Source organism: Conger conger, chromosome 2 (assembly GCF_963514075.1).
Source record: "Conger conger chromosome 2, fConCon1.1, whole genome shotgun sequence".
NCBI classification, from domain to species: domain Eukaryota; kingdom Metazoa; phylum Chordata; class Actinopteri; order Anguilliformes; family Congridae; genus Conger; species Conger conger.
The window spans coordinates 83719962-83732403 of NC_083761.1; the positions used below are offsets into that span (position 1 = coordinate 83719962).

Sequence of the window (12442 nt, forward strand, 5' to 3'; positions counted from 1 at the left end):
ATTAAATGCATTTTGATGAATCAGAAGATTATGCTTTGAAACCTTTCAACACAATGACTGCTGGCATATGAGCAGTAATTATGACACAAATTAAATTAAATTACAATCACTTTGTAGATGCTCATACAGAGTGATATCCAATTAAAAATAACTTTATTACTGCATTTCAGAACTGACCATCATTTTATTCTGTGAATAAGTCGTAGCATCATAGAAGTATTAATCCATTTGAAATTTTAATCAAAAACCTATTACTGATAAGTTTCACAATAATGTTGGTGGAATAATTTTTCCATTTCTAAGTGTTACATTTGCAGCGTCTAGTGTTTACCACTGGATATCAGGGTGATTTCTGTACTGTGTGGTCCTATGTTGTCTGTGTTGGACACTCTCATTAGAGTGACTTGTGATGTACTGAGTACTGGGGAGCTCCTGGCTCCACTCTCCCACCCTCACCTGCCAGGAAACTCCCTGGATTCACTAGGAATAATAATGCAGTCATCAGCCATGGAAGAGAGACACACGGCTGTAATGATGGATAATACTAATAACTGCTATATTATCTGAGCCCCGTCTACAGCTCTGACTGCTCTATTTAAACAGTGTGAGATCTGCCCACCCAGTGAGGAGGAGTTGATGCAAACTCTGAGCTCTTCCTTCTACATTTACCTCTCTGCACGGAGGGAGCAGGGACTGGTGTTGGAGACTGACTGTTGGACTATCATCACAGACTGCAGTCAAAGACTTTCACCATGACTGTTATAACCAGCCTGCTTCTCATTACAGTGTTCTTTACAAGTATGGTTTGATCCATTTTTCATTTAATTTGACACTCATTTTCTTTCTGAGGTTGTGAATTCTGAAGACTTTCATATTCACTGAAATTGTATTTGTGAGGTTGATCATTGTCATATCTATCATATCATATATCCTATCTGTCTTTCTTCATTTCACAGGTGTTGAATGTCAGACACTGACTGAGTCTGAACCAGCAGTTAAAAAGCCTGGAGAATCCCACAAACTGACCTGTACAGCCTCTGGGTTCACATTCAGCAGCTACTGGATGGGCTGGATCAGACAGGCTCCTGGGAAGGGACTGGAGTGGGTTGCCTATATTAGCACAGCGAGTTCACCCATCTACTATTCCCAGTCTGTTCAGGGAAGATTCACCATCTCCAGAGATGACTCCAACAGCAAGCTGTATTTACAGATGAACAGCCTGTCAGCTGAAGACACTGCTGTGTATTACTGTGCCAGATACCCACAGTGAGAGAGAGTGAGGGGAGAGCTGCACAAAAACCTCTTCCCCTTTATCACACAGAGCTACAGCAGAGAGCCCTGGAATGAACTCTGCTGTATGAAGTGAAACTTTCTGTTATAAATATCACTGAAGTGTTTTGTTCTTTTGTTTTCGTTCATACTATTTGATGCCTGATAATTCTTGGACATTAAATACCCTTCAGAGTCACCTGCTAACCAGCAGACTGTATTGCTGTTCTTTCATGACTATATTATATTCAAAAGTTTCAAAGTTTTGAACATATATTCAAAAACTTACATTCACAGAAACATGTTTCATACTTACACCAACCTCTTTAAAAATCCAATAAACATTGCATAAATGTTTCCCAAATGGTCCGCTGTCTCTTATGTTCAACACACCACACTATATGTTCATTTACTGTAAAATATAAACAAGCAGGGTGCTTTCATATTTGTTTAAACTGTGTTGGCTTAATGGCACAATATTACTTATTACTGTCATTGAGGTGAAAGAGGACCACATATGTAAATGGAAACTTTACCACGCTTACAAAAGGTCCATATGTAAACTTTCCTGTTCTTTGTCATATCATATTTGCAAACCATTAACACAACACATTTCATACTAAAAACGTCTGTGTTATTCAAGGAAACATGAAATCTGGCAGTATTTACATTTGTTTTTCAGGATTACATTTATTTCCAGGATAATGTACTGAAAGTAATGGGAAATTGGGAATATTTAATTGGTATGTACAGTACTGTGCAAAAGTCTTATGCACCTGTTTAACATTCTGTACAGATAACATTCTTTCAAAAATAATTCAATGAAAGGTCCTAAATAAACGTACTATACATGTTACATTACATTTTAATAATTTGGCAGAATAGTTAAAAACTGAATCAAATCAATAGTTTTTGTGACCACCCTTTGGCATTAAAACTACTTCACTTCCCTGAGATAGCCAATGCTGTCCTGCAATTCTATAAGACAATCAGCAGGGAGGTGTTATGCCGGGGGGAACAGAGGAACCAGTAGCAGACAGGGATGCAGAAAAATGGCAGGTTTTAATACAGCAGGGGCAGACAGAGCGTAGTCAAAAAACAAGCCAAGGTCCAAATCCAGGGGGTCAGTCCAAACAGGCAGAGGTACAAAAATCCAAAACACAAAGAGAGTCCAAGGAAGCAGGCAGCGGTCAAAAACCAGAAAACCAGATAACCAGATAATCTATAAATATCACTTAAGTGTTTTGTTATCTTGTTGTCTTATCATTTATGCTATTAGATGGCTGGAAATTTTTGATCACCTTTCAAATTCTCTTGAGTTACAATTTATTGCTACATTTTAGAGGCATATCGTTAATTATTGCCACTGATGTAAAAGAGATCTGTCCAGTAAGATTTATGTACATGTAAATTAACAGATCATCACTGTACACTAATAGAAGGCCCAGATACACACCTTCCTGTTCTTGGATCATCCATAGAATTGTCACGTTTCATGTTTGTCACGTCATGTTTCATGTTTAGTTATTGTCTTGGTTATGCTATTGTCATGTCACGTATTATATTAGTCTAGTCTCACCACGTTTTTATGTTTTTTGTCATGTTATGTTTCATGTTTAGTTCTTGTTACCATTCATTATTGCTGCTCTGAATTCCAGAGAAATGCTAGTGGAAGCAGTCGGCTGTTTTAATTCTCCTGCAGGAGGGGGCAGCAGTGCTCCTCATAATGGATATTCTGCTCATCTGTGCTCCGGAAAGGGACACCTCATTATTCGGCAGCTGTACATTATTTCACTAGCAGGTGTCACCAGTGTGCACTTGAGCCCTCAAGAAACACATCGGTTTTTGCAACACAATTAGCTGGAAATTGTCAACGGTTCAAGAAGCCTGAAGAAAACATCAGGAGCTGAAACATGGATTTGCGTCCATGGGCGTGGCTTTTGATTGACATTTGTATGCAGTCGTGATGAATGATGAATGGAACAATAAGTAACTAACGTGGTGGTAACGAATTATTCAAGGTGGGTCTATTTAAAACCAAACACTGCTTTAATCCAATTGCAGGCAGTCTTTTATTAATTCATGCTGAATTTTCAAAATTTACGATATGGCCTTTTGTTCATTTGTGTGTTGAGTTTTTATTACCATGGTCATTTCATAATTGGAAATGTGGCATGGAATAGCTTCTATATTTGGGTGATTTCTGAATTCCGGGTAGATGTGTGTTGAATCTGGGCCTGTGTGTGAACCAGTGAAATAGTGAATGTGTCAGTCACACACTAAAGGCTCTGCTGGAATTGGTCACCTGCTGTCCCCCACCTCAGGGAAGGTCTCCTGGAAGCACATGAGGGACGTTACAGCAGTGCTGGAATTCTGCTTCAGACACATCAGCCTGCAGCCTGTCTTTGTCCCACACAGGGGACCCTGTGACCAGTGTGCGAAGGGTGTGTCCTGTGGAATTGTGAGAAGTTTGGGATTTTCCTGAGTCTTCATATTGAGCTGCAGTGCTTTTACCATGTCATAAATGTAATCAGAAATTGGCTAAACGACAAGCAAAGCACAATACATGAATCAGATTTTCTGTGAATAGGAAAAAATGTTTTGAACAATGCAGACACTGCTTCTGTATTTGGAGCTCTTTCTCTCTCCCTTTGCAGTTCGTACACTATCCTGCACCTGGCTCTTTATATGACGTGGCCCAAGAGTCTCTGTTTCTGAAAAACAGGAAATACCTTCATTCCAGTTCTGCTATTACATGTAACACCCGTCGATGGTAATATTTATTAAAAATAGTGGAATTGCAACTGTTGATACTTATAATATATAGAATTTATATCAAATTATATTCATTATTTGAAATATTTGTAATGTTACAGGTTACTGGGCCACTGCTCTGAGGGTGGAGGCCGTTGCTCACTTTCAGGCCACCAGGGGGCAGGGTTGTAGTGGCGAGTCCTCAGCAGTACATGGGTGGGATTGAAGAAAAAACAGGATACAATTGGCCAGGAAATTGGGAGAAAATGTTTTTTTGTTTTTAAGTGTGATTTTAAGAGGGGGTCATACTTCACCAACAAGTACACCTTTGAGTGTACTGTCATTAAAAAGCTGTCTGAAAAGATAGAGGAGGGATGGAGGTCCAGTTTGAGGCAGTTCTACACCTGTTTGGGTAATCTGGACTTGAATGTGAAGATCTTTATAAACTGTGAGAGATCTGCCCACCCAGTGAGGAGGAGTTGATGCAAACTCTGAGCTCTTCCTTCTACATTTACCTCTCTGCACTGAGGGAGGAGGGACTGTTGTTGGAGACTGACTGTAAGACTATCATCACAGACTGCAGTCAAAGACTTTCACCATGACTGTTATAACCAGCCTGCTTCTCATTACGGTGTTCTTTACAAGTATGTTTTAACCTGCCATTTATTTAAGTTTTACAGAAATCTTACTTCAGATGTTGTAGAGTACTAAATATGTATCACTTTCACAGGTGTTGAATGTCAGACACTGGCTGAGTCTGAACCAGCAGTTAAAAAGCCTGGAGAATCCCACAAACTGACCTGTACAGCCTCTGGGTTCACATTCAGCAGCTACGAAATGAACTGGATCAGACAGGCTCCTGGGAAGGCACTGGAGTGGATTGCTTATATTGACACATCTAGTTCACCCATCTACTATTCCCAGTCTGTTGAGGGAAGATTCACCATCTCCAGAGACGACTCTAACAACAAACTGTATTTACAGATGAGCAGCCTGACAGCTGAAGACACTGCTGTGTATTACTGTGCCAGACGCCCACAGTGAGAGAGAGTGAGGGGAGAGCCACACAAAAACCTCTTCCCCTTTGTCACACAAAGCTACAGCAGAGAGCCCTGGAATGAACTCTGCTGTATGAAGTGAAACTCAGGGTTTCTGTTATAAATATCACTGAAGTGTTCTGTTCTTTAGTTGTCATTCATACTATTAGATGCCAGATAATTCTTGGACATCTTTTAAATACCCTTTTCAGTCACCTTCTAACCAGCAGGCTGTAATGCTATTCTGTCTCTACAAAATTTGGTTTGGATTGTGATCATGATGACAAGTCACAGAAACATGTTTCAAACGTCCACCAATCTCACAAGGATATTTTCAAAATCCAGTAAACCCTGCATAAATATTTTCCAAATGGTCCACTGTCTCTTATGTTCAACTGACTATATATAAATTTAATGTAAAATATAAACAAGCAGGCTGCTTTCATATTTGTTTGAATTGGACTGGCTAAATAGCACAATATTACTTACTACTGTCATTGAGGTGGAAGAGGACCACTTCTGTAAATGTCTATGAAGACATCACCACTTTTACACTGACAAAAGGTCCAGATAAAAACCTTCCTGTTCTTTGTCATATCTGCAAACCATTAATGCAACAAAATTGATACTAAAATCACGTGTCGTATTTACGGAAACATGAACATACAGAAAATACTTATGTCATCTACATTTGTTGTTCAGCATTACATTTATTTCCAGGATAATGTACTGAAAATAAGGGGAAAATTGTTTTTTTCATCATGTTTTCTGTCTCCACAGATGGTCACTGTGTTGAACTCACACAGCCAGGCTCTATGGTAGTAACACCAGGACAGCCTTTAACCATCTCCTGTAAAGTCTCATATTCAGTGACAAGCACCTACTGTACAAACTGGATGCGGCAACCTGCAGGGAAAGCTCTGGAGTGGATTGGATACATTTGTTATGATGGAAGCACCGGCTATAAAGATTCATTAAAGAACAAGTTCACCATCTCCAGAGACACCTCCAGTAACACATGGTTTTTGAAAGGGAGCAGCCTGCAGACTGGAGACGCAGCGGTGTATCACTGTGCCCGAAAGAAACAGTGCCACAAACCTACAGCAGGGCTGTACAAAAACCCTCCCTGATGAGTTCTGCAGTAAAACACGACCATCATGTGCACACAGAATAATTCACAAAATAATGCCCCATCCAAACGACCACATCTTTACAACATTCATTATACATTTTTTTAAATCTACTAACTTAATTTAGATGAATAAGAAGATTATGCTTTGAATCCTTTGAACTGTATTACTGCATTTCAGAACTGAACAGATCATATTATTCTGAATCAGTCAGAGCAACATAAAGTATTCATTAATATGGCATTAATATGATATGGTTATTGTTGACTAGTTCTACTAGCGAATGGCACAACTGTGAACACAAAGTATGTGAAACATTTAAACCGTAAATAAACAGCTCGTTATAATAACTAGCCATGTTGCCAATTATTATACCGAGGCATGTGTCGAGTACGTAAGCCCTGCTTCGAGGCTTGAGTCAGAAAACCACGTGACCGATGACAAACAAGTGAAGGGTTTGAGTTTCGGGTTGTCGATATAAGGAAGCAAATCCCTACTTTCACACGCGGATTGTCGTGAATACATGTCCCCAGTTACATAAGCACTTTTACTGCCCAGTCTAACCCAGACAAATTGTCCCTCTTTATTTCAATTTCCCGCATTGTGTTGTCAACAGGCACGAACATTGGCAAATTGTATTATTGACCTATTTTTTCACTTGTTGAATCGGACATTATGAAATAAATTAGTAGGGAATAATTACATCAGCAAATGTAGCCTAATGATAACTGTATCATGAATCATGAAGCGATCCCATGAGAATCCTTATTGGCAACACCACTCGTACATACCAAAACTGTTTCGGTCCGCTCCTGCGTGCATGCTAATCAGTCAGGTGAAAAAAGGAGTGTAGTCTCGTATACCGAAAAGAAAGCCCTTACCTTTCATGCAGAAGATTGGGGTTTAAAACCTACTCGTGTCATTTTCGTCTTTGTTTTGCTCACTTAAAAAAAATACAATCACAAATTATATTTTTCACCTCAGTGAAACAGGTCCATTGGAACAACTTTAAGTTTAGACCGGGGTTGGGCAACTCCATTCTTGGAGGGCCGGTGAGTTTGCAAGATTCTTCTGCCAAAAAACCCATCTGTGCTACTGGAAGTGGCACGTAATTATTAAGCAGCTGTTCATTATTTTACCAGCAGGTGTCACAAGTGTGCACTTGAGGCCTCAAAAAGCATCGTCTCGCCATCACTACCGGCAAACGAAAACATCGAGAAAACACCGGCTCTCCCCCACCTCAGGGAAGGTCTCCTGGAAGCACATGAGTGTTGTTACAGCAGCGCTGGAATTGTGCTTCAGACACATGAGCCAGCAGCCTGTCTTTGTCCCACACAGGGGACACCATGACCTCTGTGCAAAGGGTGTGTCCTGTAGTCTTCATATTGAACTGCTGTGCTCTAACCCTGTCATAACTGTAATCAGAATATCAGGAATCAGAACACTGAACCCAAGAGCAAGACCACTAAAGTTAACGTTAAAGTCTTTATTGACTTCAAAACAGAACAGCCAGGCAGGGGACGATATCCGGCAAACAGTAGTGACAGAGGTCAGGCAGTCTGAAAACGAGAGTCCAGGCAAAGGGTCGGTACACAAGCAAACAGGTTCAGCAGGGATAATCCAATATGTGGCCGATGTGACAAGCAAAGGGTCGATAACAGATGGGCAGTCCAAACAAAAGGAGAAACCAAAATAAAAAACCTGATAGGGAAACGGAGTCCAAACAACGGGTCAAATCAGAACAAAAGGGTAAATCAAGAGGCGCTGGTCTAAAACAAAACAGGTCAAAACAGGAGCCAATCAGAAAATACCACTGGAGAGCATGGCTAAGGCTCATGACAGTCTATCTGCACAAACAGCAGGGTTTTTATACAAAGGTAACGAGAGGGAATTACAATCAAGTGTGGAAACAAGCAGGTGAGAGACAGGTGAAACGAATGACAGGGAATTAATGAATTAACACAGACCACGGTGAGCACAGAGGGTAACATAACACAGAAACACTAACCACTTAAACAAAAACGTGACAATGAAAAACACAGAACCTGACACAGAAATTGGCAACACAACAAGCAAAGCACAATAAATGAATCAGATTTTCTGTAAATAGGACAAAATGTTTATGAACAGTGCAGCCACTGTTTCTGTATACGGAGCTCTTTCTCTCTCTCCCCATGCAGTTCGTACACTATCCTGCGGCTAATTTGTGAATCGCTGCACCTGCGGTGGCTCTATATATGACGTGGCCCAAGAGTCTCTGTTTCTGAAAAATAGGAAATACCTTCATTCCAGTTCTGTTATTACATGTAACACCCATCGATGGTAATATTGATTAAAAATAGTGGCATCGCAACTGTTGATACTTATAATACGTAGAATTTATATCATATTTATATTCATTATTTGAAATATTTGTAATGTTCCAGGTTACTGGGCCACTACTCTGAGGGTGGAGGCTGTTGCTGCACCTGATTGGGTAATCTGGACTTGAATGTGAAGATCTTTATAAACAGTGAGAGATCTGCCCACCCAGTGAGGAGGAGTTGATGCAAACTGTGAGCTCTTCCTTCTACATTTACCTCTCGGCACTGAGGGAGGAGGGACTGTTGTTGGAGACTGACTGTAGGGCTATCATCACAGACTGCAGTCAAAGACTTTCACCATGACTGTTATAACTGGCCTGCTTCTCATTACAGTGTTCTTTACAAGTATGGTTTAATCCCCTTTTACATTTGACAGTCATTTTATTTGTGAGGTCGTAAATGTAAGTACTAAGTCTTTTTTTATTTCACAGGTGTCAAAGGTCAGACACTGACTGAGTCTGAACCAGCAGTTAAAAAGCCTGGAGAATCCCACAAACTGACCTGTACAGCCTCTGGGTTCACATTCAGTGGCTACTATATGGCCTGGATCAGACAGGCTCCTGGGAAGGGACTGGAGTGGGTTGCCACTATTGGCACATCTAGTTCACCCATCTACTATTCCCAGTCTGTTCAGGGAAGATTCACCATCTCCAGAGACGACTCCAACAGCAAGCTGTATTTACAGATGAACAGCCTGACAGCTGAAGACACTGCTGTGTATTACTGTGCCAGAGAGTCACAGTGAGAGAGAGTGAGGGGAGAGCCACACAAAAACCTCTTCCCCTTTATCACACAGAGCTACAGCAGAGAACTGGATCTAATGAATTGATAAAATAACAATGTTGTTTTTAAATTAAAGATTCATATAAAATTTGGGGAAAATATTTTTGTGGTTTATTTTATATACATTTCTACATTAATAACTTTCAACCATACATTTACATTTTAGTCATTTGGCAGACGCTTTTTATCCAAAGCAACTTACAAGTGCAAAGGTTCTTCCACAAGTTAAAGCAACACATCCATAACTCATTCCACTGTGTCGTATTCCTCTTGTCCTCCCTAGTTCCCTCCATGTGTTTCCTTCCCATCCCTGTCCTCTCTCCTCTCCCCAGGTCCCAGTCAGGTAGGAGGTTCGCCTCCCGCCAACATGGGCAGAATATCTCAAACCTCATCTTCCCTCCCAGATCCCCTGGTATTGATCTCTGTGTGGCTGGTGGCCTCTGGAACTGCCAGCCCGCCGTCCAGAAAGCAGACTTCATATCTGCCTATGCCTCCCACCTCAACCTTGACTTTCTGGCTTTAACTGAAACGTGGCTCTCACCAGAGAACACGGCCACCCCGGCTGCCCTTTCCTCTGCCTTCTCTTTTTCCCACACACCCAGATCCTCTGGCAGAGGAGGTGGCACAGGTCTCCTAATCTCATCCTCATGGAGATCTAGTGTCTTCTCCTCATCCCTCTCCTTCTCCTCTTTTGAATTTCATGCGGTTTCTGTTACTCTGCCGTGGAAACTGTTTGTTATTGTTGTTTATCGCCCCCCGGGTCCTCTGGGAAACTTTTTGGATGAGATGGACATCCTCCTCACCTCCTCACCTGTCAATGACACCCCCCTGATCCTCCTGGGTGACTTCAACCTCAACTCAGAGTCCACCCAGTCTACCTTTCTCTCCCTCCTCTCTTCTTTTGACCTTACCCTCACTCTTTCCCCTCCCACCCACAAAGCAGGCAACCTTCTTGACCTCATCTTCACAAGGAGCTGCACAACAACCAACCTCTCTGTAACACCACTCCATATATCGGACCACTCCTTCATCTCTTTCTCTCTTCCACTCTCCTCTTACACCCATCCATCTCTCCCACCATCCACTGTCACCTGTCGACGGAACCTACGCCACCTGTCTTCCTCCACCCTCTCATCTACAATCCTCTCCTCCCTACCATCTGCGGAGTCTTTCTCTCGACTGTCTCCCGATGATGCGGCTACAACTCTCATGTCCTCCCTCTCATCTTCCTTTGACTCTCTGTGTCCCCTCACCACCAAACTAGCTCGGGCCTCCCCCCCCAGTCCTTGGCTTTCTGATGCTCTGCGAGCTGTCCAAACCGAACTGCGGGCGGCGGAGAGAAAATGGAAAAGGTCCTGTCTCCCCAGTGATATGGCTTCCTTCCATGCCCTCTTATCATCTTTCCATTCCTCTGTCTCTCGCTAAATCTTCCTTCTTTCACTCGAAAATTAACGCGGCCGCCTCTAATCCCCGCAAACTGTTTTCAACTTTCTCCTCTCTTCTGGCCCCCCCTCCCCCCCCACCCCCCTCATCACTCACACCTGATGACTTTGTCTCCTTCTTTGAAAAGAAGGTCGATGCTATTCGCAATTCCTTCTCCCAACCCTCCACCCCTGCTGACCCTCCTACCCTCCCCAACTCCCTAACCTCCTTTTCTCCCCTCTCTGACGCCGACACACTGAAACTCCTTACTTCCCACCGCCCAACCACCTGTCCTCTTGACCCCATCCCCTCTCCCCTCCTACAATCTATATCTGAGGACATTCTCCCTTTTCTCTCCTGTCTAATCAATACCTCCCTCTCTTCCGGCACCATGCCCTCTTCCCTGAAGAGGGCCAGAGTCACTCCCCTCCTCAAAAAACCTACTCTTGACCCCTCTGCCCTGAACAACTACCGGCCTGTCTCTCTTCTTCCCTTTCTCGCTAAAACCCTGGAACGGGCGGTCTGCTCCCAACTGTCCACTTATCTTCTCCACAACAATCTCCATGACCCCAACTAGTCTGGCTTCAAGAGTGGCCACTCCACTGAAACCGCCCTGCTCGCGGTCACTGAGGCACTCCAGTCTGCTAAAGCAAAATCCCTCTCCTCTGTCCTCATCTTCCTCGACCTGTCAGCCGCCTTCGATACAGTCAACCATGAGATTCTGCTCTCATCGCTGTCTGGGATGGGTGTCACAGGTTCTGCACTCGCTTGGTTTTCCTCCTACCTCTCTGGTCGCTCCTACCAGGTGACTTGGAGGGGCGCAGTCTCCGACCCTCAACCCCTACGAACTGGAGTCCCGCAGGGCTCGGTTCTTGGGCCTCTCCTCTTCTCGCTATACACCATGTCTCTTGGTTCTGTTATCTCTTCCCATGGCTTTTCTTATCACTCCTACGCTGATGACACCCAACTCTTCATTTCCTTCCCCCCCGACACCCAAATCACCACACGGATCTCTGCCTGCTTGGCTGATATCTCTGCGTGGATGACTTCCCATCACCTGAAGCTCAACCTTGCCAAAACTGAGCTTCTCTACATCCCTGCTAAGTCCTCTCCGTCAATCGACCTCTCATTGACTGTTGAGGACTTTGTAGTTTCCTCCTCCCGTACGGCAAAGAATCTTGGGGTGACTCTTGATAACTGCCTCACCCTGGCTCCACAAGTATCCTCCACTGCCAGAACCTGCAGGTTCTTTCTGTATAATATACGCCATATCCGTCATCTCCTGACTGAGAAAGCCACCCAGCTCCTAGTCCAGGCGCTCGTCATTTCCCGCCTGGATTACTGCAACTCCCTCCTAGCCGGTCTCCCAGCGTGTGCCATCAAGCCCCTCCAGCTGGTCCAGAATGCTGCAGCCCGCCTGATCACCAATCAGCCCAGGTCGGCTCATGTCACTCCGCTTCTCATTGGCCTCCACTGGCTTCCCATTGCCGCACGCATCCGTTTCAAGGCCCTAGTGTTGGCATTTCAGGCTGCTAAGGGGACTGCCCCACCTTACATACAATCCCTGATCACTCCCTACTCCCCAGCTAGACCACTCTGGTCTGCCAGCTCTGGTCGCCTTACGGTTCCCTCTATACGTGCACCTGGCGGTCGAGCTGCACATTCACGCCTGTTTTCCGTTCTG

General features: G+C 43.4%; 2 gene segments (V, D, J or C); both read left to right on the forward strand.

The window, feature by feature from the left end:
- Window positions 1-4574: 4574 nt before the first annotated feature.
- Window positions 4575-5052, forward strand: LOC133122498 (immunoglobulin heavy variable 3-48-like; the record flags this gene model as incomplete). The annotated part of the segment is given in 2 exon segments: window positions 4575-4667; window positions 4754-5052. Coding segments are annotated over 2 exon segments (345 nt in total), but the record flags the coding sequence as incomplete, so codon positions are not given.
- A 3790-nt stretch (window positions 5053-8842) lies between these two features.
- Window positions 8843-9286, forward strand: LOC133121824 (Ig heavy chain V region 6.96-like; the record flags this gene model as incomplete). The annotated part of the segment is given in 2 exon segments: window positions 8843-8898; window positions 8985-9286. Coding segments are annotated over 2 exon segments (348 nt in total), but the record flags the coding sequence as incomplete, so codon positions are not given.
- Between the last annotated feature and the right edge of the window lie 3156 nt (window positions 9287-12442).